This window comes from Pelecanus crispus, chromosome 5 (assembly GCF_030463565.1).
Source record: "Pelecanus crispus isolate bPelCri1 chromosome 5, bPelCri1.pri, whole genome shotgun sequence".
In the NCBI taxonomy this organism is placed as follows: Eukaryota; Metazoa; Chordata; class Aves; order Pelecaniformes; family Pelecanidae; genus Pelecanus; species Pelecanus crispus.
The window spans coordinates 83,147,860-83,169,914 of record NC_134647.1 but is presented as its reverse complement, the minus strand read 5'-3'; the positions used below and the strand labels follow the sequence as shown (position 1 = coordinate 83,169,914).

Here is a 22,055-nt window from a genome sequence, read left to right as displayed (position 1 = left end):
AAAATGTCTTTACGGAAAGGGTGGTCAAGCATTGGAACAGGCTGCCCAGAGAGGTGGGGGAGTCCCCATCCCTGGAAGTGTTCAAAAAACGGGCAGAGGTGGCACTTGGGGACATGGTTTAGTGGGCATGGGGGTGTTGGGTTGATGGTTGGACTGGTGATCTTAGAGGTCCTCTCCAACCTTAATGATTCTATTCTGTTCTACCAAGGAATTAACTTGATCTGTCCTAGGAAGCATCTAGTAAACAACTGAGAATGACACAGGCTGGTAGGGCGACAATAATAGCACTAAGAACCGGTTCCTGACTTTTGGGGCCCTGTGTGCAGTTGGGCTTTAAGAGACGACTGCACGACCGGTTCTGAAGGAGTAAGCTCTGATACAGGCGGGACAGACACGGCGTTCCGGCGCTCCGCAGCCGCACCGAGGCTAACTGCTCGAGGTGCCAGAGCAACCTCGCGTAGCTCTTCACCGAATGGCAGCCAGCGCGCGGTGTTTGAGGGAGCTGAGATGTAGCTGTGCTGCGCGCCTCAGTCCATTTGTAAACCCAGCGACAATGTTACCAACTGTTTCGGAAAAATCAAGGGCAGGAAGAGCCAGGTGTACTCATACAGCGTGGTGAGACGCAAGATACTGTAGGAAAGGATGACACGCTTCTGAAATTTAATTTGACATATAAAAGCAACAGGTATTTTCATAGAATCCTAGAATCGTTTAGGTTGGAAAAGCCCTTTAAGATCATCCAGTCCAACCATTAACCTACACGACCAAGCCCACACTAAACCAATCAAGGGTAGACCAGACTGAACCATGTCCCCAAGTGCCACCTCTGCCCGTTTTTTGAACGCTTCCAGGGATGGGGACTCCCCCACCTCTCTGGGCAGCCTGTTCCAATGCTTGACCACCCTTTCCATGAAGAAATTTTTCCTAATTTCCAACCTAAACCTCCCCTGGCGCAGCTTAAGCCCATTTCCTCTCGTCCTATCGCTAACTACTTAGGAGCAGAGCCCAACACCCCCTCCCTGCCCCCTCCTGTCAGGCAGCTGTAGAGAGCGATCAGGTCTCCCCTCAGCCTCCTCTTCTCCAGGCTGAACACCCCCAGCTCCCTCAGCCGCTCCCCACCAGCCCTGTGCTCCAGACCCTGCCCCAGCTCCGCTGCCCTTCTCTGGACACGCTCCAGCACCCCAATGTCCTTCTTGTGCTGAGGGGCCCAAAACTGGACACAGCATTCCAGGTGTGGCCTCACCAGCGCCGAGCACAGGGGCACAATCACCTCCCTGCTCCTGCTGCCCACACAAGCCATGTAGATAAACCGTACGCTTATTAATCGCTGTAAGGCATTCATGCGGAAAGACCTTGATGAGGGCAGATTTTAAAAATTTGCTACATGCTTCTACTAAAAGGCAACCATAGTTTCCTCTCGTTTCCCAGGGGAGCCAGGGCAGAACCTGATCCCCCCGGAGCACCTCGGCCGGACCAGCCGCACGATGCAGCCCCGCAGGGTCCCCGGTGCCTGCGGGCCGGACCCCGCTGCCAGTGCAGGGGGGGCGGGCGGGACGCGGCGGAGAGCGGGGGCTCCCCGGGGAGGAGCTGCCAACCCCGCTCCCCGATGCGCCGAGGCGGCGGCTCCTCCTTCCCGCCCCGCTGCCGCCTTCCTTACGGCGTCCTCACGGCCGAGCCCCCGCGGGGCCGCCCAGGCTGTGCCGGGACGCGGGGCGCCGGGCAGCGGCTGCGGGGGGCACCGGCCGTGGGGGCCGGACGCGCCGCTGCACCAAGGCCGGCGGGCGGAGTTTGGGGTGCCCGCACCCCGCAGCCGGCCTGCGCCTCACACCCGGCTCCCCTCACCTCAGGGCCCCGCTGCCCTCACCTCAGCTCCCCGCTCCCCTCACCTCAGGGCCCGGCTCCCCTCACCTCAGCTCCCCGCTCCCCTCCCCTCAGCTCCCCGCTCCCCTCACCTCAGGGCCCCGATCCCCTCACCTCAGCTCCCCGCTCCCCTCACCTCAGCTCCCCGCTCCCCTCACCTCAGGGCCCGGCTCCCCTCACCTCAGCTCCCCGCTCCCCTCACCTCAGGGCCCCGCTCCCCTCACCTCAGGGCCCCGCTCCCCTCACCTCAGCTCCCCGCTCCCCTCACCTCAGCTCCCCGCTCCCCTCACCTCAGGGCCCCGATCCCCTCACCTCAGCTCCCCGCTCCCCTCACCTCAGGGCCCCGATCCCCTCACCTCAGCTCCCCACTCCCCTCACCTCAGCTCCCCGCTCCCCTCACCTCAGGGCCCCGCTCCCCTCACCTCAGGGCCCCGATCCCCTCACCTCAGCTCCCCGCTCCCCTCACCTCAGCTCCCCGCTCCCCTCACCTCAGGGCCCGGCTCCCCTCACCTCAGCTCCCCGCTCCCCTCACCTCAGGGCCCCGATCCCCTCACCTCAGGGCCCGGCTCCCCTCACCTCAGCTCCCCGCTCTCCTCACCTCAGGGCCCGGCTCCCCTCACCTCAGCTCCCCGCTCCCCTCACCTCAGCTCCCCACTCCCCTCACCTCAGCTCCCCGCTCCCCTCACCTCAGGGCCCCGCTCCCCTCACCTCAGGGCCCCGCTCCCCTCACCTCAGCTCCCCGCTCCCCTCACCTCAGGGCCCCGCTCCCCTCACCTCAGCTCCCCGCTCCCCTCACCTCAGGGCCCCGCTCCCCTCACCTCAGCTCCCCGCTCCCCTCACCTCAGGGCCCCGCTCCCCTCACCTCAGCTCCCCGCTCCCCTCACCTCAGCTCCCCGCTGCCCTCACCCCAGCTCCCCGCTCCCCTCACCTCAGGGCCCCGCTCCCCTCACCTCAGCTCCCCGCTCCCCTCACCTCAGGGCCCCGCTCCCCTCACCTCAGCTCCCCGCTCCCCTCACCTCAGGGCCCCGCTCCCCTCACCTCAGCTCCCCGCTCCCCTCACCTCAGGGCCCCGCTCCCCTCCCCTCAGGGCCCCGCTCCCCTCACCTCAGCTCCCCGCTCCCCTCCCCTCAGCTCCCCGCTCCCCTCACCTCAGCTCCCCGCTCCCCTCACCTCAGGGCCCCGCTCCCCTCACCTCAGGGCCCCGCTCCCCTCACCTCAGGGCCCCGCTCCCCTCACCTCAGCTCCCCGCTCCCCTCACCTCAGCTCCCCGCTCCCCTCACCTCAGGGCCCCGATCCCCTCACCTCAGCTCCCCGCTCCCCTCACCTCAGGGCCCCGATCCCCTCACCTCAGCTCCCCACTCCCCTCACCTCAGCTCCCCGCTCCCCTCACCTCAGGGCCCCGCTCCCCTCACCTCAGGGCCCCGATCCCCTCACCTCAGCTCCCCGCTCCCCTCACCTCAGCTCCCCGCTCCCCTCACCTCAGCTCCCCGCTCCCCTCACCTCAGGGCCCGGCTCCCCTCACCTCAGCTCCCCGCTCCCCTCACCTCAGGGCCCGGCTCCCCTCACCTCAGCTCCCCGCTCTCCTCACCTCAGGGCCCGGCTCCCCTCACCTCAGCTCCCCGCTCCCCTCACCTCAGCTCCCCACTCCCCTCACCTCAGCTCCCCGCTCCCCTCACCTCAGGGCCCCGCTCCCCTCACCTCAGGGCCCCGCTCCCCTCACCTCAGCTCCCCGCTCCCCTCACCTCAGGGCCCGGCTCCCCTCACCTCAGCTCCCCGCTCCCCTCACCTCAGCTCCCCGCTCCCCTCACCTCAGCTCCCCGCTGCCCTCACCCCAGCTCCCCGCTCCCCTCACCTCAGGGCCCCGCTCCCCTCACCTCAGGGCCCCGCTCCCCTCACCTCAGCTCCCCGCTCCCCTCACCTCAGGGCCCCGCTCCCCTCACCTCAGCTCCCCGCTCCCCTCACCTCAGGGCCCCGCTCCCCTCACCTCAGCTCCCCGCTCCCCTCACCTCAGGGCCCCGCTCCCCTCCCCTCAGGGCCCCGCTCCCCTCACCTCAGCTCCCCGCTCCCCTCCCCTCAGCTCCCCGCTCCCCTCACCTCAGCTCCCCGCTCCCCTCACCTCAGGGCCCCGCTCCCCTCACCTCAGCTCCCCGCTCCCCTCACCTCAGGGCCCGGCTCCCCTCACCCCAGCTCCCCGCTCCCCTCACCCCAGCTCCCCGCTCCCCTCATCTCAGGGCCCGGCTCCCCTCCCCTCCCCTCCCGCCCCGGCTCCCCTCACGCCCCGTTCTCCCCACAAACACCCCCGCTCCGCGCCCCCGTGCCCTTGCCCCGCGCCGCCATCCCCCTCAGCCCCGCTCCGCGCCCCCCGGCCCCGCCAGCCCCGCGCATGCCCCGTGCCCGCGGCGGCCCGAGGGGGCGGCGGTGGCCGGGCGGCGGTGGCCGGGCGGCGGGGCAGCGCGGGCGCCACGTCCCCCCCCTCGCCCGGGGCCGGCTCCCGCCCCGCCGTTCCCCGCTCGGCGCCGCGGGGAGGGCCAGCTCCCGGCCGGCGCGGGGGCCGGCGCGGCGGCGGAGGGCGGTGCTGCGGGCGGCCGGCGGAGCCGCGATTGGCCTCGGCGGGGCGGCCGGGCTTGTCAGTTGGGCCGCAGGGGTGGCCCCGGGCGCCGCTCGCCCGGCCCTCTGGCGCGGCCGAGGCTTTAGGGGGATGCGGCGGCCGGCGCCTCCCGACTCAAGCCCCTCACCTCCCTCCAGTCCGAAGGCAGGGCCGCGGGGGGCCGGGGCGGAGGGGCCGGCGGGAGGCCGGGCGGAGCGGGAGGGGGGCGAGGGAGGGGAAAGCCCGCTCGGCGTGTCACGTATGGCTCTATAGGAGAAGCCCTCTCTGGGAATATAGCGGCCGGGACGGAGCTGGGTGTACGCGGAAGGCGCCCGGGTTGAAGTCAGGCGTTGCGGGTGCCCAGCATGGAGGCGCGGAGGTGGTCCGCGAGGTGGAAGACGAGGAGGTGGCCCTGGGACCCGGCGGCGGCCGCGCTCGTCGCCTTCGCCGTCCTGCTGCGGGCTGCGGAGGTGGGAGGAGGTAAGGAAGGGGACGGCGGGCGCTGCGGGCGCCGCTCGCCCGGCCTCGGGGAGGGGGACGGGGGGCACGGCGCTGCAGGGGCGGGCGGCGGAGCGGGGCCGAGGGGCCGGGAGCCGCGGCCGTGTCCCCCCGCCCCGGCTGCCGCCCAGCCTGGCGTTTCACCTGGGCTGCGCGGCTGGGTGCGACGGGGATGCTCCGGCGGGGGGAGGAGGCGCTCCTTGCGGAGGGTGATGGCTGCCCGTGCAGCAGCCGGCCCGCGGGTGCGCAGCGTGCCGGAGCGGAGCGGGGCGGGGCGGAGCGGGTGCCCTGCCCGAGCCCGGCGAGCTGCGGCCGCAGCGCAGCGGCGAGTCCCTGCCCTCGCCTCGGAGGGGAAGGCTGGGCGGCGCGGGCTCTCCGCTCCCCTTCTCTCCATTCTCCGCTTGTTCAGTGTTGGCTGTTCTTTTTAACTTTTTCCCTTTGCAAAAGGGTTTCAGTGGGCAAAAAGTTTTCCAGGACTTGAGGGGAGGAGAAAATACACTGGAAGGGGGCCCTTTGCCCGACGTGGAGGGGAGCAGCTCCCGGCGGCAGCGGGGCCCCGCAGGTGCCTTGCCCGGGGCCGGGGGGACCCCGGGTCCGCGGGTGCCCTTGGCCGTGGGGTCCGGATCTGGGCATGCCCGGGTCCGGGGATGCTCGGGGCTGTGGGGTCTGGGGCCGGGGGTGCCCGGCTCTGGGGGTGCCCGGGCCGTGGGGTCCGGGGGTGCCCGGGTCCGCGGGTGCCCGGGCCGTGGGGTCCGGATCTGGGGGATGCCCGGGTCCGGGGGTACCCGGGCCGTAGGGTCCGGGTCCGGGGGATGCCCGGGTCCGGGGATGCTCGGGGCTGTGGGGTCTGGGGCCGGGGGTGCCCGGCTCCGGGGGTGCCCGGGCCGTGGGGTCCGGGGGTGCCCGGGTCCGGGGGTGCCCGGGGTGCTCGGCTTGCGGGTCGCTGGGCTCCCCACGGCCGGTGCCAGCCCCCCCGTCCCGTCCCGGCTCCCCGCACCGCTGCCCCCCGCAGCGCTCCCCGCCCCGTCCGGGCTCCGGCTGCCCGGGCTGGGCTGGCGCGGCGGCGGAGCTGCGCTTTGCCCTCCCGCGGGGGTGGGAATGCTGCTTCTACCTCCTTGCCTCCATCCCTCCCTCCTTGCCTCCATCCCTCCCTCCTTGCCTGCCTGCCTCCCTCCTTGCCTGCCTCCCTCCCTCCTTGCCTGCCTGCCTGCCTCCCTCCTTCCCTCCTTGCCTGCCTCCCTCCCTCCTTGCCTGCCTCCCTCCCTCCTTGCCTGCCTGCCTGCCTCCCTCCTTCCCTCCTTGCCTGCCTCCCTCCCTCCTTGCCTGCCTCCCTCCCTCCTTGCCTGCCTCCCTCCCTCCTTGCCTGCCTCCCTCCCTCCCTCCTTCCCTCCATCCCTCCCTCCCACCGGAGCCCGCAGGCCCACCTGGGGGCCAATCTGGCAAGGCATTGAGTTGTTTTTTTTTTTTTTTTTTCTCTGGGGCTGCCATCCACGAAGGGGCTTCGCGCTCCGAAAAGAAAAGTTTATTTTTTACGCCTTTATTATTTTAAGGATTATTTTAAGTATTTCTCCATCTGAATTCCCACTTTCTGAACCGTCAGGCGCCCCAGAGGGAGCCCAGTAAGGCGATCAAGTCAAGCCATTCCTACCTGGGCACAGCCTTGACGGGGTCAGGGCAGCCGGGGCTTCGGCTCCCTCCCGGCCCCGCTTCTGGCAGGGGTGGCCGGGGTCCAGTTTCACCCCACTTGCAAAACTCCGCAGACTCCGGTGGAGTTCCACCCAGGGTGCGCTAACCTCGCAGAGCTTCGAGGAGTCGCCTCCTCCTTACTATGTCAAAACTAAATTTCTTCAAGAAGCCGTGCCGCCCGCAAAGGCAGGGTAGATTTCTTCCGCCACTTTTTGCGTGACCGCGGTAGAACTGACTTCATCAAGTAGGATTTATATAGATTATCCATACGTAATGGGTTGGATGGAAATGAGGAGTTAAAAGAAAACTCTAAGCGCCAGCAGCCCAGGGAAAATCGACAGAAGTGATCTGGTACTTGCTGAAATATGTGCAGCAACATTAGGCAGACTAATGTGGTTTTGGTAACTCTGTTAAAAATTAAAAAGCTCTATTAAAAATCCCTTCCTCTAGTCCTCTGTACAAAGGGCGTTTCAGAAACATAAAACTACGGGCTTCTTGTCTTTGTAGAAGCATTCTGAAAAGCACTTGGTGCTTTAACTTTTCTGAAATGGGGTATGCCATTGGCTTAGAAACTACAGGGAGCTGTGTGTTAAGGGCTTGATCTGTTATTGAAGTCAGTAAGAGTTTTTCCATTGACTACAGGGGGAGTAGAATTTGACCTAATTTCCCTAACGGAGTACAGGGGAGATATTTCTGAATCGTCTTTTACGTAGTCTAATCTTATTTAAAGGAGTTAAAAGATAAAATAGGACCTAATGATTCGTATTTGAGAGTAGGAGAAGGAGAGTACCAAGGAGTAAAATAAAATAGCATACTACAGCAGGTAAACTATATGACTAAATGAAAATGCTGGGTAAAATATGAATCATTGCCCTTATAAACTCTGTTAAATTAAATCAGATATTCTTCAACTGTCTTTTCATAAACTATCCCTATGTAATGAAGATTACACGGTGTATTCATACAAAGCGTTAATCATATAGCAGTGGCTTCTTTTTAAGACAACAGAACCCATTCCGTCTAGAGAAACCTCAAAAGATTCCTAAAATTCTTGACTTTTTTTCAAGTTTCTTTATTTAACACAAAAAAAAAAAAAAAAGGGAAGAGAAGTACGAGGTGTCTTTCCTAGTACCAAGAAGGGGGGTGTGAAGATCCGATTGGGCTCTTGAGTTATTTCTTCTTTAGAGAGGAAAAGTTCCAGAAGTGAGAAGCAACTGAATGGGAAAACTAGTGACTCATATTTGGTCAGCTCAGTGCCCACCAGCTCTTAAGCAGCTCTCTTTAGAAAATATTTTTGCTTTATGACTTGGCTAAAGTAAACAAAATCCAGCATTTTAAAAGACATACTTTGATTTCCTTTCCCCTTCCTCACCTTTAATACTAAATCTGTTGGTAATGTGTTTGGAATGAATAAACTCATTTAGTCGAAATGGCATGGCTTCAACACTATAAATTTTTTGTAAGGGCCTGGCATCAATGCACTATTGTGATGCTGATTTAAATTTCATGGGCGAGAAATGAAAAATCAGTCTTTTTATTATTTATAAGCTTTTTCACGCAAATGGAAATGCAGCTCTTAGTCTGAGCGCAGAAAGATTTCAGAATCCTTACTGACAGTGAGGCTATGAAGCTATACGTGGAAAATACACTTTGGACCTTCTCTGTAAGTGACGAGCAGATTTGTGTCTAATACAGAACAGATAGTTTTTACAGTTGTCTTAGGAAATACAAAGGTTCCTTGTGCGTCCCCCACACAGGCTTGGAAACGGGTGGGAGTTCTAGGTGCAGAAGGAATGCAGAACTGGGCCCACTAGTGACGGCAAAAGGGGAGTTTTCTTTGGGGATGCACACTTAATGCTGTTACTTGTTTGTAATTGCTTAGTGAGGTACACGGGGAAGATGCAGATCTGTTTCTTGAATGAAAACTGTTTAATGTATCTGGCGAGTCTGAACCTGTACGAAAAGGTGTTTTAAACTAGAAAAGCCCGAATCTCTTCCCAGAACTGTTAGTGATGTTAAATCACTTTTGAGTTTTAACTGATCAATTAACTTTTGAGGTTGAAAAGGAATATAAACTTTTCCATTGTTCCTTTATTTTACAGTGAAATAGTCTTGTGTTTAGTTTTTTTAGCGTAACGAAATGCCATTAACCTGCAGAAACAGAGGACGTACAGGGGTTTCTCAGATAAATGTTCACAAAGTGAGCAAAAGGGATTATTACATCAAGGGGTGATTTCACTGGATTCAGCCAGTGGTCCTAGCTGAAGTTTTTCCTGAGTCCCAGGGACCAGCAGGTGAAATGGTCCGGTCTTGCCAGTACAGTGCAAGAGGGACCTGCATGTATATGTCTGTTTTGCTATATAATTTAGATTTTTTTCAGTTGTTTCTAAGGCAAAATAATTATTTCGACTTCAGCAGCAGACATCTGACACAGAAAAATGACTGGTATGTGTTGTGGATTCTCTAGAGCGTGAATCTTTGCATTTAATTTGGAAGGAGATTTCACAAGGATCCCAGAAAGGACTATTCAGGCTGCAGGACACTGTGTCTTTTTACGAGCTCTGCAGAAAAGAAGATTCTCAACTTCAGTTTTGTGTATATCTTAACAAATGTAACTGTGTATAAGTACATATAGAATACCCACAAATACTCAGTGGTTTTGGCTTGAAATAAGCTTGGTGCCTAACACCTATTATTGGAACGTCACGGAAAAAATAATCTTTGATACAAAACCTTTCCTGGTGCTATGGTGTTTTCTGATCATCAAAAAAAAAAAAAGGAAACCCAACGTTGGTAAAACTGGTGTCTGTAGCAGTTGTAAAATGTAGGAAAGGCGTTGTCACACTCAGTTTTACAGTTGTCTTGCCCAAAGTTATTTGGTCTCCTCCAAACAGGGCCCTTAATTCTAACAAGGTTGCAGCATAATAAAAGAGCCGTGACATTACTGCTGAAGTGAAGTTATACCTAAAGCACACTGGAGCAATTATGTCTCTCCCGGATTTGTTTTGTACAGTGGGGAACAGTAGGGTTTCCATCTGCCAGCAAGATTAAGAAGTTGCTTTGCTTTTCTCTGTAGAGCGCTCTGCTGCTTTTCACAAGAAAGCCTCCCAGCATTGGTTAATTTATCGTTGTTCTGAGTATTTGTTGATAATAGGGGGGAATAAATTAAGCAGGGCTTGGGAGAAATCGCTAATGTTCTAAGAATGTGAAGTCTCATGCAGTGATAAAGATTTGCCCTCTGGATGGACACAATAGAGAGCAGTGGCTTAAAAGGAATTAGGTGAACACACATGCCTGTTGCAAGGGCTTGTAACTGTGCTACTCAGTATTAAATACCAAGTTTACAGACTGTAAATGTAAGGATTAATTGTTGACCCTGTTATTACAATAGCAGTAGAATCTGGCAGAACTTAAATTCTTTTTAGCACATTATCACACATAAGGGGTTGTAAAAACCTTTGTTAAATTCTAGGTCTGGGACTTCACTCTGTGTCAAAGTGTTAATGCGTGCAGTATGTGAAATAGAAGTTGTTTGGCTGAGCTGATATTATGGAAGCAAAGTGTTTGCTGCAAAGCAAATTGAAAGGTGTATTGTAAAATATGGTTAAAAACCCCAAAGATCCTGATCCTGCTGTGAATAATGTCACTGGCAGCTAAGCTTTGTCTGTAATACAAATTAACTTAGTTAAGAGTCAAATTATGGTCACGTTGTTAAAGGATTACTGTAGCCTAAGTTTTATCTACTCTGCCCCTTACCTGTGTATTTACTCAAATTATCATAGTAATCCAATAGGTTATCAAACAATCACAGTTTATAGAAAAGTAAAATTCAAGGTTTTCCAACCTTGCTGTCTGCTTAGGTGGAATTCCTGCTAATATCAGTGGGGTACAGAACTGGGTCTGGTTTCCTTGCATTGCTCTCAAAAGGGAGGTAATACCTTTGACATCAGTGAAAGTATGGTGAAAGTTTTTGGTTGTATGATTTAAAAAAAAAATGTAGTTGTTTCTCTGTCGACTTAAATAGGGTTACTTTAAATGGCACCATTTGTAAATCTCGTCCTTAGCTGTGTTTTGCTTTTTTTTTCCCTGTCCTTATAGCTGAAAAATGTACAAATGTTCCACATTTGAAAACTCCCACTTATTAGAAGATATTTTTGAAGTCTATTGGGATTATTTCTGAATAAATATCTTGATCGACAAAGCTTTTAAGTGGGCTCAATTTCTTTCATGTTTAATTGCTGAGGGAGCACCTTGCCTCTTCCTGTAGTGGTGACCATTTTTAGACTGTGTCTTTTTTTGTTATGGTAATAGAAACAGGATACTCCAAGAATTTAATACTTGTTTTGCTGATTTTCACAGTTGGAAGTACTGTTTCCACTGTCTGTACAAAAAGAACTTTTTGAATCTTTAGCAGAGGCCTCAACATAGTGAGACACTTGGACTGCAGTTCTGATACAATCTGCTGTGGTGTAAAATAGGAATAACTCCACAGAAGTATTGAGACAGCTGTTAAAATATTGTAAACTGATGGATCGATGCAGGTCTGCACCAGACGATGAACTAGCCCAATCTTTTGTGGGCAACAAGTGCAACATTTTGTGGAATCAGGATCAGGTCTTCAGTGCTTGGTTGTAGTCAATGGTGCTGAACGAGTGGTAAAAGTACAACCTACCTAGCCTCAAAGAAGGTTGTAAGTAATAAAAAAAGTCACTTTTTCTGGCAAAATGTATTAAGCGAATATGAAATGTTGGTCTCAAAATCTAGCTTACACTGCAGAATTGTGCAACGTAAGAAAAACCAGAAAGAACTATGCTTATTTTTTGCTGAATATTTCCCGTAAATAAATAAGCCTGCAAGCTAACCTTGTTAACGATCTGAGCGCGTAGCTGTATATAGGCCAGTGTTCCACTGGTTCCAATGTGGGATTTAAGTGCTTTTTGGTGTTTGTTTTTCTTTTTTACTTTATGAGTGTTAGAGATTGGTCTTTAAAAAGAGATATACTTAGTAGTTGGTGAGTTTCAAAAATGCGTCCCATATATGCATAGGCTGTCTTTACTGCCTTTGAAATACTATTATGTATTTAGTAGATTTTGCAGCATAGGAAGTCAATGTAAAATTTCCAAATAACTGGTGTGGAATCAGAAGTAGCCAGTTCTGAGCAGTTTCACACAAGCGCTCTGTTGGTGTAGTCAGTCGTAGGCCATTTAAAGCATTCCTGTACGCATCTGGATAATCTCTAGTTCTTGTAATCATTAAATACGAAAGCACTGCAATAACACCTTCTTCTAAAAATGTCACCAGCCAGGATCCCAATTGCATAATTCATCTAAAAGTTAACGTGTAGGAAAAATTTTAACAGGTAAAACAACCTTGAAGTATGCCTCTAGAAACATATACATGGGCAATATATATTCAGTTAATCTCATAAATTTATGTTTAGGTACCTAGAAAAACCAGCTTGATTTCCAGGAGCACTATGTAATTACTTTAGGCAGCTTAATAAGTTTCATTTTTGTACCTGGAAGATGCTCTGTAACTCGGTTTTGCAGCCCATAAAGCAGAGAGTTCATGTCATCCAGTTCTGTAAAGTCCTTTGGTTGACGTCGGTGAAAAGTATTGGAACCTTCACAGCGGACACTGCAGAACTGATGCTGTTGATGCTCGCACCCTGAACAGTCTTCTGGTACACGTCTGGGTGCTCAGTAGAGAGAGAACAATAATTGTATGTGTTTCTGGTTTTAAAAGATATCCATCGTACCTGCCCACAGTAAGTAGACGTGTATAAGGGTCAAAATAAGAACCAAAGTATTCCTACCACATTAGGAATAGCACAGGTTTCTGGTAATAGATGGGCCTCGTACTGCACCCTAAAGGTCACCAAACTCACAGGTTAACAAATCCAGGTTCTAACGCTGCTAGGCAGGACTTCCTTATTGATCATTTGGCAAAGTGGCAGCATTTATTACTCTTTCTGCTCTAGCTGGTAAACTAAACTGCTTGCTAATTGTTGATAGACTCAGGAACTGGACTAATAATCTGGGAGAAGGAATGCAAGGAGGGGAGAAGTTATCAAGTTTCACAGTAGGAGAACTGCTGAAACAGCTTGACAAATGGTAGCTAAAATAAAACTGTGTGGAGGAACTTCGACACAATCTGTATTTAAGACTGGTTTTAAAAGAAAAGCATTTCTCCCTTGTTCTGGCCTGACAGCCCTGTTCTGAGAGGTCTACAGCAGAAACTGAAGACTACTTACCCCTTCATATGAGTTCTTCTCTATATATCAAATATTTTCACCTCTTACATTCATTAAGCCTTGGACTGTCTAATGAGTGTCAGTTTGAAACCTTCGTCACAGTAGTTTTTATCTTTACCCACCTATAGAGTACATGGAGAGTCCTTAGAATGAGCACTTATAGTTATGAAGATTCAAAATTTTAAGAAAAGTAAATAAACTAAATAACTGTAGGCTATTATGCCTTTAATAGGTAGCATAGTTTCAAAAAACCGTGGAGCAGCCAGTACCTTCTATTTAAGTTCCTAAATATATACCTAGAAATGTAACCATAGTGAGCCTATTTTGAAAGTCTTGTCCACAAATATAAGAAGTCCCTTCATCAGTACCCACCAAATACGCATATTTTAGCCGACCAGGCTATAACAGCTTCTACTCTTTAAATGAACTGTCACAGTGAAACAAAACTGGACTAAACTTTAAAAAGCCACTTCATTTAGGATTGAAGATTAATGTTTCAACACTCTCAAGTTTTAGTTTTGCAGTGGTTCCGTTGGAACAGATTACTGGCAGAATGAAACATATTTCCATGGAAAAATATGAAGTAAGATAATAGTAATTTAGAAACACGAGTCTTCCTAAATTTCTCAGAGAATTCTTTTTACTGGGGCAAATCAAGCTCTTTTCTGCTCCAGGGTTGTATCTCACCAATTACGAGTTACTGATTGTAACTCCTACAGGCTACTTGTGGAGTCATCACTCCACAGGTTTTTCACTTTCACATTGGTCAAAAGAAGGGCATTGCTGAGGAATTATGTTAACTCGAGAAGTTAATCTATTTATTATATCTGAAAAAATTACAATACTGTTTATTATACCTGAAAAAGGCAAAGCCACAGTTACCAAAGTTATTAACAGTATAGCAAACTGTTGCACACTTGGTTTGCTAAGGTGTATCTGTAAAGAAAAGAATACTGGCTCTTTTTTTTCCCCTTGAGTTTTGTTATTATTTGCATTTAAAGTACATTCCCCAGCATGCAATCTGGGAGCATCTTGTAAATTATCTAGGTGAACATAGCATTTAAATAGGGAAGGATCATTGTGCCTGGGCTCTCTCATAAAATTAAAAGACTAAGACCCAGGAGTTACCAGGCCAAAATTGAAATATAATAGGATTTCAACTTCTACGCTTTATTAGGCATTTGAACAGAAAGAAAAATATTTTAGTCTCAATGAGTCTGAACAATTTCTTATGGGAGTGAATTTTGTAGCCAGAAGTTGCCACCACAGTCACTTTCCTGTCAGTCCTGGAGAGTTTCACTCAGGCCTGACGGCAAAGTCCTTCCTGAAAACACAGATGGTTGTTCCCTCTGTATACCCTTCCTTCAATAAAAGTCTGTCTTGAACTGGTTGGTCCTTAGTCACCAGCACCTTTACCTGCAGCTGGAAATGCTTTGCTGTACAGTTCATAGGAAGAGGACACATTGGATATTTAGATATCTAGATATATTTAGATTGGATATTAGGAAAAATTTCTTCATGGAAGGGGTGGTCAAGCATTGGAACAGGCTGCCCAGAGAGGTGGTGGAGTCCCCATCCCTGGAAGAGTTCAAAAAACGGGTCGATGTGGCACTTTGGGACATGGTTTAGTGGGCATGGGGGTGTTGGGTTGATGGTTGGAATGATGATCTTGGAGATCCTTTCCAATCTTTATGATTCCTAGCTTTTTACTTTCATTATAAATGATCCAGCCACCAAGCCAGGAGGCGTGGGGTTGCTACTCTCCCCTTAATTGGTTTAGTGTGGACTTGGCAGTGTTAGGTTACCGGTTGGACTGGATGATCTTAAAGGGCTTTTCCAACCTAAACGATTCGATGATTCTGTGAAACAGATGTCAAGTTTGGTAGAGCTTATGTAAAAAGGTTCAGGGCTATGTTCATCTCTCACTGCAGCTTCTAAGTGGCTTGCAGCAGCCTCCATGTAGAACAGAAGAAAACTCAAGGTGTGGGACCTTCTAGATAAGAAGGATAATTGTGCATTCTGACTTCCTTGGTTATCTCTTGAGGAATAATCAAATTCTCTCAAAAGAGCTCTCAATTCAACAAATAATATCTTTTCAGTCTGCATGTACTCCAGGTCTACTGAGGACCACTGCATGCATCTGTGATAGGATCACTCTAGATGTTTGACCTAAGATCTGAGTAAGACGTGAAATACTGAGTGAGATCCACAGTAGTGGGGAATCGCAGCCACGCATGGAATTGAGCCATAAACTGCTTCTCAATACAGCTTTATGTAGGAAAGGGCTGTTAGAAACCTGTCTGAACCAAGTAGCCTATATAGGTCAAAAAGAATTTCTGAGGAAGCACAAGTACGAGGAAAATGTTTTCTTCTGCAGATAAAAAATCTTCCTGTAATAGAGTGTCATTTTCTGTCAATGAAATGAATCCAACACAGAATTTGTCAGTTGACTTGTGACAGCAGCAGACTTAAATGACTAGTAAGATGCTGTGAGTGGAAGCTGGTATGTATGCTAAGGAACAGGAGCTCCAGTGTTTGACGTGCTTCAGTGTAAATTTATTGACACGTGCACATTAGCTGCTTAGAGTGATACGGGGCAGAACATTCTACTTAAGTGAAACAATACAGCTCTGTTTTCAGTGTGTGTTAATGGCCTAACATTTGCATACCTAGCATTTAGAATCATAGAATCATTTAGGATGGAAAAGACCTTTAAGATCACCCAGTCCAACCATTAACCTACACTACCAAGTCCACACTAAACCAATCAAGGGTAGACCAGACTGAACCATGTCCCCAAGTGCCACCTCTGCCCGTTTTTTGAACACTTCCAGGGATGGGGACTCCACCACCTCTCTGGGCAGCCTGTTCCAATGCTTGACCACCCTTTCCGTAAAGACATTTTTCCTAATTTCCAACCTAAACCTCCCCTGGCACAGCTCGAGCCCATTTCCTCTCGTCCTATCGCTAACTACTTGGGAGAAGAGCCCAACACCCCCTCCCTGCCCCCTCCTGTCAGGCAGCTGTAGAGAGCGATCAGGTCTCCCCTCAGCCTCCTCTTCTCCAGGCTGAACACCCCCAGCTCCCTCAGCCGCTCCCCACCAGCCCTGTGCTCCAGACCCTGCCCCAGCTCCGTTGCCCTTCTCTGGACATGCTCCAGCACCTCAGTGTCCTTCTTGGAGTGAGGGGCCCAAAACTGGACACATTTACATTAATGTCAGTCACTAGATTGATTTGAGTAAACCTATGCTGTTTGAGTAAGCCTATACGGAGAAGTTCTTTTGGGTTTGGATCATCGCTGCAGTTGGTCAGTAGCTAGAAAATTGTAAAAAAGCATCTGTTGTAAATCCAAACATTTTCATAAATGCAAAGTAATTAAAATAAAGATAATTAACCTTACAACGCAATTGTAGCTATAAAGATATGTATAGATTTTACCCTTTTATCCAAAATGATTGCTGCTGGTATAGTTCTAAAGACGACATTGCTGCCGTTAGATGCACTGTTGATCCATCTTTTTTTGTGGTCTGTACAGTTTGCCTTTGCCGGGTCAGATGGGCTTTATCACAACACAGAATTTTAACAGCAGCTGCTGAAGCACAAACAAGAAATTCTATTGCCTGTCACTAAGATATTGTTTGCCATGATCTCAGTTACAGACAGGATACGTATTTTATAAACTATATACCACGTGCATTTAAGTAAATCCAAATGTTGTGCATTTTCTTGCATGTCATACAACTTGTCCCTGTCTTGTGATGTATATCCTTTTGCCTAGGGTTATCTGGTCACCTGCAAGAAGCATTCCCATAGAGAGATGTGGAAATGCTAAGCATTTGTATGGAAAACTGAGCTCATCCTTAAGACAAGGCGGCTTGATGTCACCTATCGAACAAGCCATCAGCACAGGCTGTGTGTCCAAAGGACGCGCTTTCTGCGCTGTTGTACAGTTTCTCAGTCCCTCGTTTCCTGATCCCATAACCTGTACGTAGTTAGGGTGCCTGGGAGCCGCCTCCGTGGACCGCTTCCACCAAGAGAAGGGAGAGCCGTGCTACCTGATGGCTTCCAGCTCGGACATGTCCGGGAGCCAAAGCCAGGGAAGCAAGTCCTCTGATCTTGTGTAATAAGTGCTATTTGTATTTATGACATTATAAAATATTAGAAATGTATCTGCAGTTTTTCACCAGCTTCTACTTAACTCCAGAAGAAATCACGTTGAACAGTGGCAGTCGTTGTTAGGTATAATGCAATGTAAAGGCATCAGAATTTGATCCGTATGTGTAGTATCAATATCAGTATTCATAGGAACGATGTATCACAGATTTTATTTCACTGTAGAGATTGTGGAATGAAATGAAAGCTATGATATTTCTAACTGTGAATATATGATCAAAATGTAGTCTAGATTTTTACAGAGGTTCTTTTTCAATCTATAATTGCATTATATTTTTAAAAGATGTGGTTATTAATTCATTGAATAGAATGCATTGTCGTAGCCTTTAAAATAAATGAATCATTGCGTATATAGGAAGTCTAGGCTTGAAAATGCTGACCAAAATTGGAAGTCAGTTTTTCTATGCATTTTCCTCCTCTCCAAAGAAACAGAAAACACATGAAGTTTCCCTCATATAATTCACTCCTGATATTCTGCCCTGACCTGGCAGAGTAAAAGTATGATCTAGCATCCAGTTTACAACTACCTAACTGCATGGAATCCTTTTAGTTTCCAGCAGAGATATGCTGACAGAAGTTGGGGTTTTTTTCTTTCTTTTTTTTAGTTAACATTTTTACCCATATTTAAGGTAGCTTAGGAGATTTTACATTTCTGTCAATCTGTCGTTTTTTCCCGTAAGGTTCCTATTTAGTTCCAATGGAAGAAAGCTAAAGGGAAAGCAAAGGAAGATTAAATGTGGTTTTGGAGTTATATTTAACATGAAATGCTCTGGACCAAATGTTCTTATCCATACCACTATAAATATGGAAAGCTCATTGAATGAATGGATGCACTTCAGCCATACCACAGTAATGAAGACCAGAATTTGGCTCTACAATTTTAAATATTGCAAGTTACAAGTTATTTCAGGTCTTGAGACGTTACGCCACTAATGGTTTTTTTGTGCTTTACCTTCTTTATTTTTGAAAACCAGGAACTTACACTGGAGCTAAATGATTAACAGTTTGGTATCTTGAAAGATCCTAGGACGCTCAGGTTCCCATCTCGCACAGTTCTGTCTTCTAAAAAGGGAATTCTGAAGAATTCTGCTTTGCCATTGCAGAAATCTCAGCACTTTTAAACACCTCTCCTCTGGCTAATACTCTGTAGTCTGTTAGCGGCAGCACACGTCTCTCTGGACTTCTTTGAATCGAGGACGTACGCTGTTGAACTTTGCACTGTAATATTTGTGAGAAGAATGATCCCCTGCAGTTGGTTCTCTATCAGTGGAAGAGTAGCACAGTGGAAACTTGCTTTTTAATTGCGGTCTGAAACTTAGGAGAGCTTAATCCGAAAAATGCGGGCTTGCCCTGGTGAGCACAGGCTTCTTGTCGAAGGGTTATCTTGTGGCTTTGTCTGGCTTGCCTGCAGGAGGTGGCCGTCAAGCAGCAGCCCAGTGTGGCCATCGATATCTGCAAGAAGGGACCCGCTTTCAGGGTCTGGATCCTGTGTTTTGTCAACTTTACCGTGGCAAACAGAGTGGAGTTTTCAAAGCTGGTGTCGAAGTTTCATAAGGAGAATTAACTGCACCCCAAGAACCGGTGGCCAGAGCTGTTTGCATGATGCTTAGTTGTTGGTTATTTCCTTGCCGTCTTAAATCTTAGCACCAAACTGGAAGGATGCAAAAGCATTACATCATACATCATTAATTCGCGGTTTTCTTTACTTCTGTTATGAGAAAACTATCCAAGGAAAGTAGACAAGAAGGTGCAATCTTTTAGGCAAGCTGCTTTAAGCACTGTAAGGAAGTTCTTGTGAGAGACCGTAGATCTGCCAGTATACGGGTTACGTTAATATTGCCCCATATAAATACAAGCTGTAATCTTCATTTGTGCATCGTGCAAACAGGAAAGCTGCAGGGCCTTACCACCGGTGCTGTTTCTGGCTATTGCTTACCATTCCCAGAAGTTGTGTGGGAGCAGAATGCTAGAGAAGAGGCAGTTTTCAGGAAGAGCCGAAGCTCCCAGGGTACAGTGGCAGTGATCACTGCAGGACTGACAAACTGGCCGAGAGAAGCCACCGCTTGAGCTGACAGATTCCAGACTGTGCTCTTCCCTGACTCTGTGAGTTGCCTGCCTACCTCTCTGCCCTGGTCTTCCAAGCAGGCCAGCGTTGGCCGTGCGAGGACTTCTTGTCGTCCTTTACGCTTCAAACAGCTTACCTCTAACCAGTTAGGATCTAAGCGCTGCTGGTTTTCAAGAGCTGTTTATCTTTGACTGGATTCCTACATGCGTGTGCTCTGTGGTGCGTTGAGATTAACGGTGCCCGGTGCTTTCTGCAGCGGCGTTGAGCGGATCATCTGAACACGCACAGTGAGCTCGGCAAGAATTTTGAGACTAATGTCATGGCAGCCTGGTCAGGGCTACGGAACACTTGCTCCAGCTAGGTTGCCATAATTCCAGAAAATGTGAAAAAATCCTGAAATTCACCAAGACAAAATTTCCACTAGCAGAAAGAGGGTGTTTCTGCAGAACCCCCAACGTGTGGTGGCCCTCTGCATGACGGAGGAGGAGCGTAGGGGAGAGGTGCTTTACCTGGTGAGCCCTGTTCTCAGCTGGGAGATGGCAGTAGCAGCTGTGAGGAGACTTCCAGGCCCGCTGCCTCCCAGCTGAAATACAGGATTGGTTGCATCCTGATCTGCCATTTGATGAGATTCAAGCCCAGGTTGAATAATGACACACACAAGAATGGTGGAAAAACATTTATGAGGAAGAGGCACAAACTCAGTCTGCTTATTTCACAGACTGAATGGTATGTAGGTTTCTATCAAAAGCAAATTTTTGTAAAGCAGCATATTAAATCTTATACGTTCCTGCCTGGTTCATCTAAAGACTTCTGAAGTCTTCTTTACTTTTTAACTATTGGTCGAAGTGGCTATCTGAAATCTTTTCTACAAATTAACAAAACAGTTTCTGTTCCTTGTGATCTATAAGTATTTAGTAAGTCAGCCGTGTTATCGTTGGGGATAGACTAATTACCTTTTTTGTGTAAGTTACTTCATATACCTAGTCATTTCTACGACAAGGTATATTTCTAGAAATCCTTGTCCACTAGCTAGTGTTTTCGCTATTTACATTTTGTGGATCACAGTTTACGGAAATAAATGTCATCTATGGACTATTAACAAAATGTTTATTCTAATTATTTCGAATTTGTGATTTGTGGATTGTTCTATTATTATTCTGTTTCTTGTCTGGAACCAGTTTTTTAGCAGCAGAGCTAGCAGGGAGTAATGAATAATCTTGTTTAGGGATGAATACTCTCCCAGTCAGCCAGGCAAAGAGCAGCCATTATTCTAAAAAATAATGAAGAATCTGGTACAAATTATAGAAGAGAGCAAAGAAAAGAGGAATGTAGCAGTGGTTGACTTATACAGCGACTTGGAATTTTTCCTAATATTTCCAGTGACTAGTTCTACATTACTTTACTGGTTCAAATTATTTGAGGTACTGCAAAAATAGCCATCGGTTACCAGAAAAAAATGTGTGGCAGTTCCTTCAGTATGGTAGTAACTTGACAATTGTGTGGAATACCTATAGAAAATACATTATATCCATTAAAATTATTGAGTCAGTACTTAACAGAGAGGTAAGACTAATGTTTCAGAATTTGCACACTATTGAAACTTTTCTTTTGAGAATGTTTAAATATACTTTCTTGAATCTGCAGGATATGTAGATTTTACGTAAATTCCGGTGTATACTGTAGTATTCATTCAAAATGCATTAGCTTGCAACAAACACTGGCTGTTGGGTTTATATTTGACCACACGGTCTGATGGAAAATGGAAATGAGAAGTTGCATGGTGTGAAAAAATATTAAAGAAGCTCACAGGCATTTTCTTGGAATATATTTTAAGACAGAAGAAGTTATGTGCATTCTAGGCTGATTAGGAAAACCTCAGATTTTGTTTTTAAAGAATATACTTTTGGTTTTATTCCAAGATAGGTTTAACCACAAGGTTGAGTTCTTCATGTTTGGCAATGCCAGGAGGTGAATAGGATGCTCTAGTTAAACTTCACGTTGTTCACATCAGTTATTGGTACTGAATATGCTGAAGTGACTTCTGAGATAGTACAGTGACAAAAAAATAGTAACACTGCCTAGAACTGTACAAATAGTAAGAAAGAAGGTAGAGATGTTTCCATTGGTGACTCCAGTTGGAATATCTCTTTGCCTATGTTTTTACACTCTTTCACTTTTGTTTGCAAATAGTTGTTCAGATAGTTGAATATTCACGCACAGTGAATTTTGGGCCTTAAGTTGGTATTTGCTGACACATAAAATGAATAATAATAGAGAATAAACTCGCTATAGTGAACGCCACAGTGCAGTTCAAAGACATGAAGAAGGGTCGGACTTACTAAACACGTTTCTCAGCTTTAACAGTGAAAGTCATGTAAAACTTTGTCTTTCAACATGAAGTGGTTATGAGTTTGCCAACATAAAAACTGCAGAACAGTCGCAGTGAAAAAATGGCCTGTTGAAATCCTGTTTCCATTCAAAAAAATAAATTAGTGAAGCCATGATCTGTAGGGGGTATGAGAATGAACATCTTAATTTTTTCTAAGAGAAAAGATACGCAGTAGGCAAACTATATTCTCTCACTGCCTCTGTTGAAGTGCTTGTCCATTCAGTACTTGGCCCTTTTGCCATGGTGAACTTCTATAGATTAAAGCTTTGTTGTTGGCTTTTTTTTTTTTTTTTTTTAATAATTTTGTATCAATATCAGCTCAGTAGCAGCTCTGGATTTCAACTTTAAATTGTTAGAACCTGAGCATAAATGCAACCTGATTGTACTTGGGCTCTAAAGTACAAAAGAAGTCCATTTGAATTTAACTTGGAAATAATGAAAGTCTGCGATTCGGTCCGTTCACTCCTTGCAGGCAAAGCAGGTACATTTTTCTTTCTCTAACTGGATGAGAAACAAGATTAGCTTCTTCCTTATCACTTTGTTT

The 22,055-nt window shown here is 48.8% G+C and overlaps 1 protein-coding gene across 1 annotated transcript in view; it reads left to right on the top strand.

Moving 5' to 3' along the window:
• The first annotated feature begins 4,812 nt into the window (after positions 1-4,812).
• COL11A1 (collagen type XI alpha 1 chain) overlaps positions 4,813-22,055 on the top strand; it is a 165,610-nt gene continuing 148,367 nt past the window's right edge. Inside the window, exon 1 of the mRNA XM_075711675.1 lies at positions 4,813-4,927. Within this exon, the coding sequence (XP_075567790.1) occupies positions 4,813-4,927 (115 nt within the window). The remainder of the gene's footprint in view (positions 4,928-22,055) is intronic.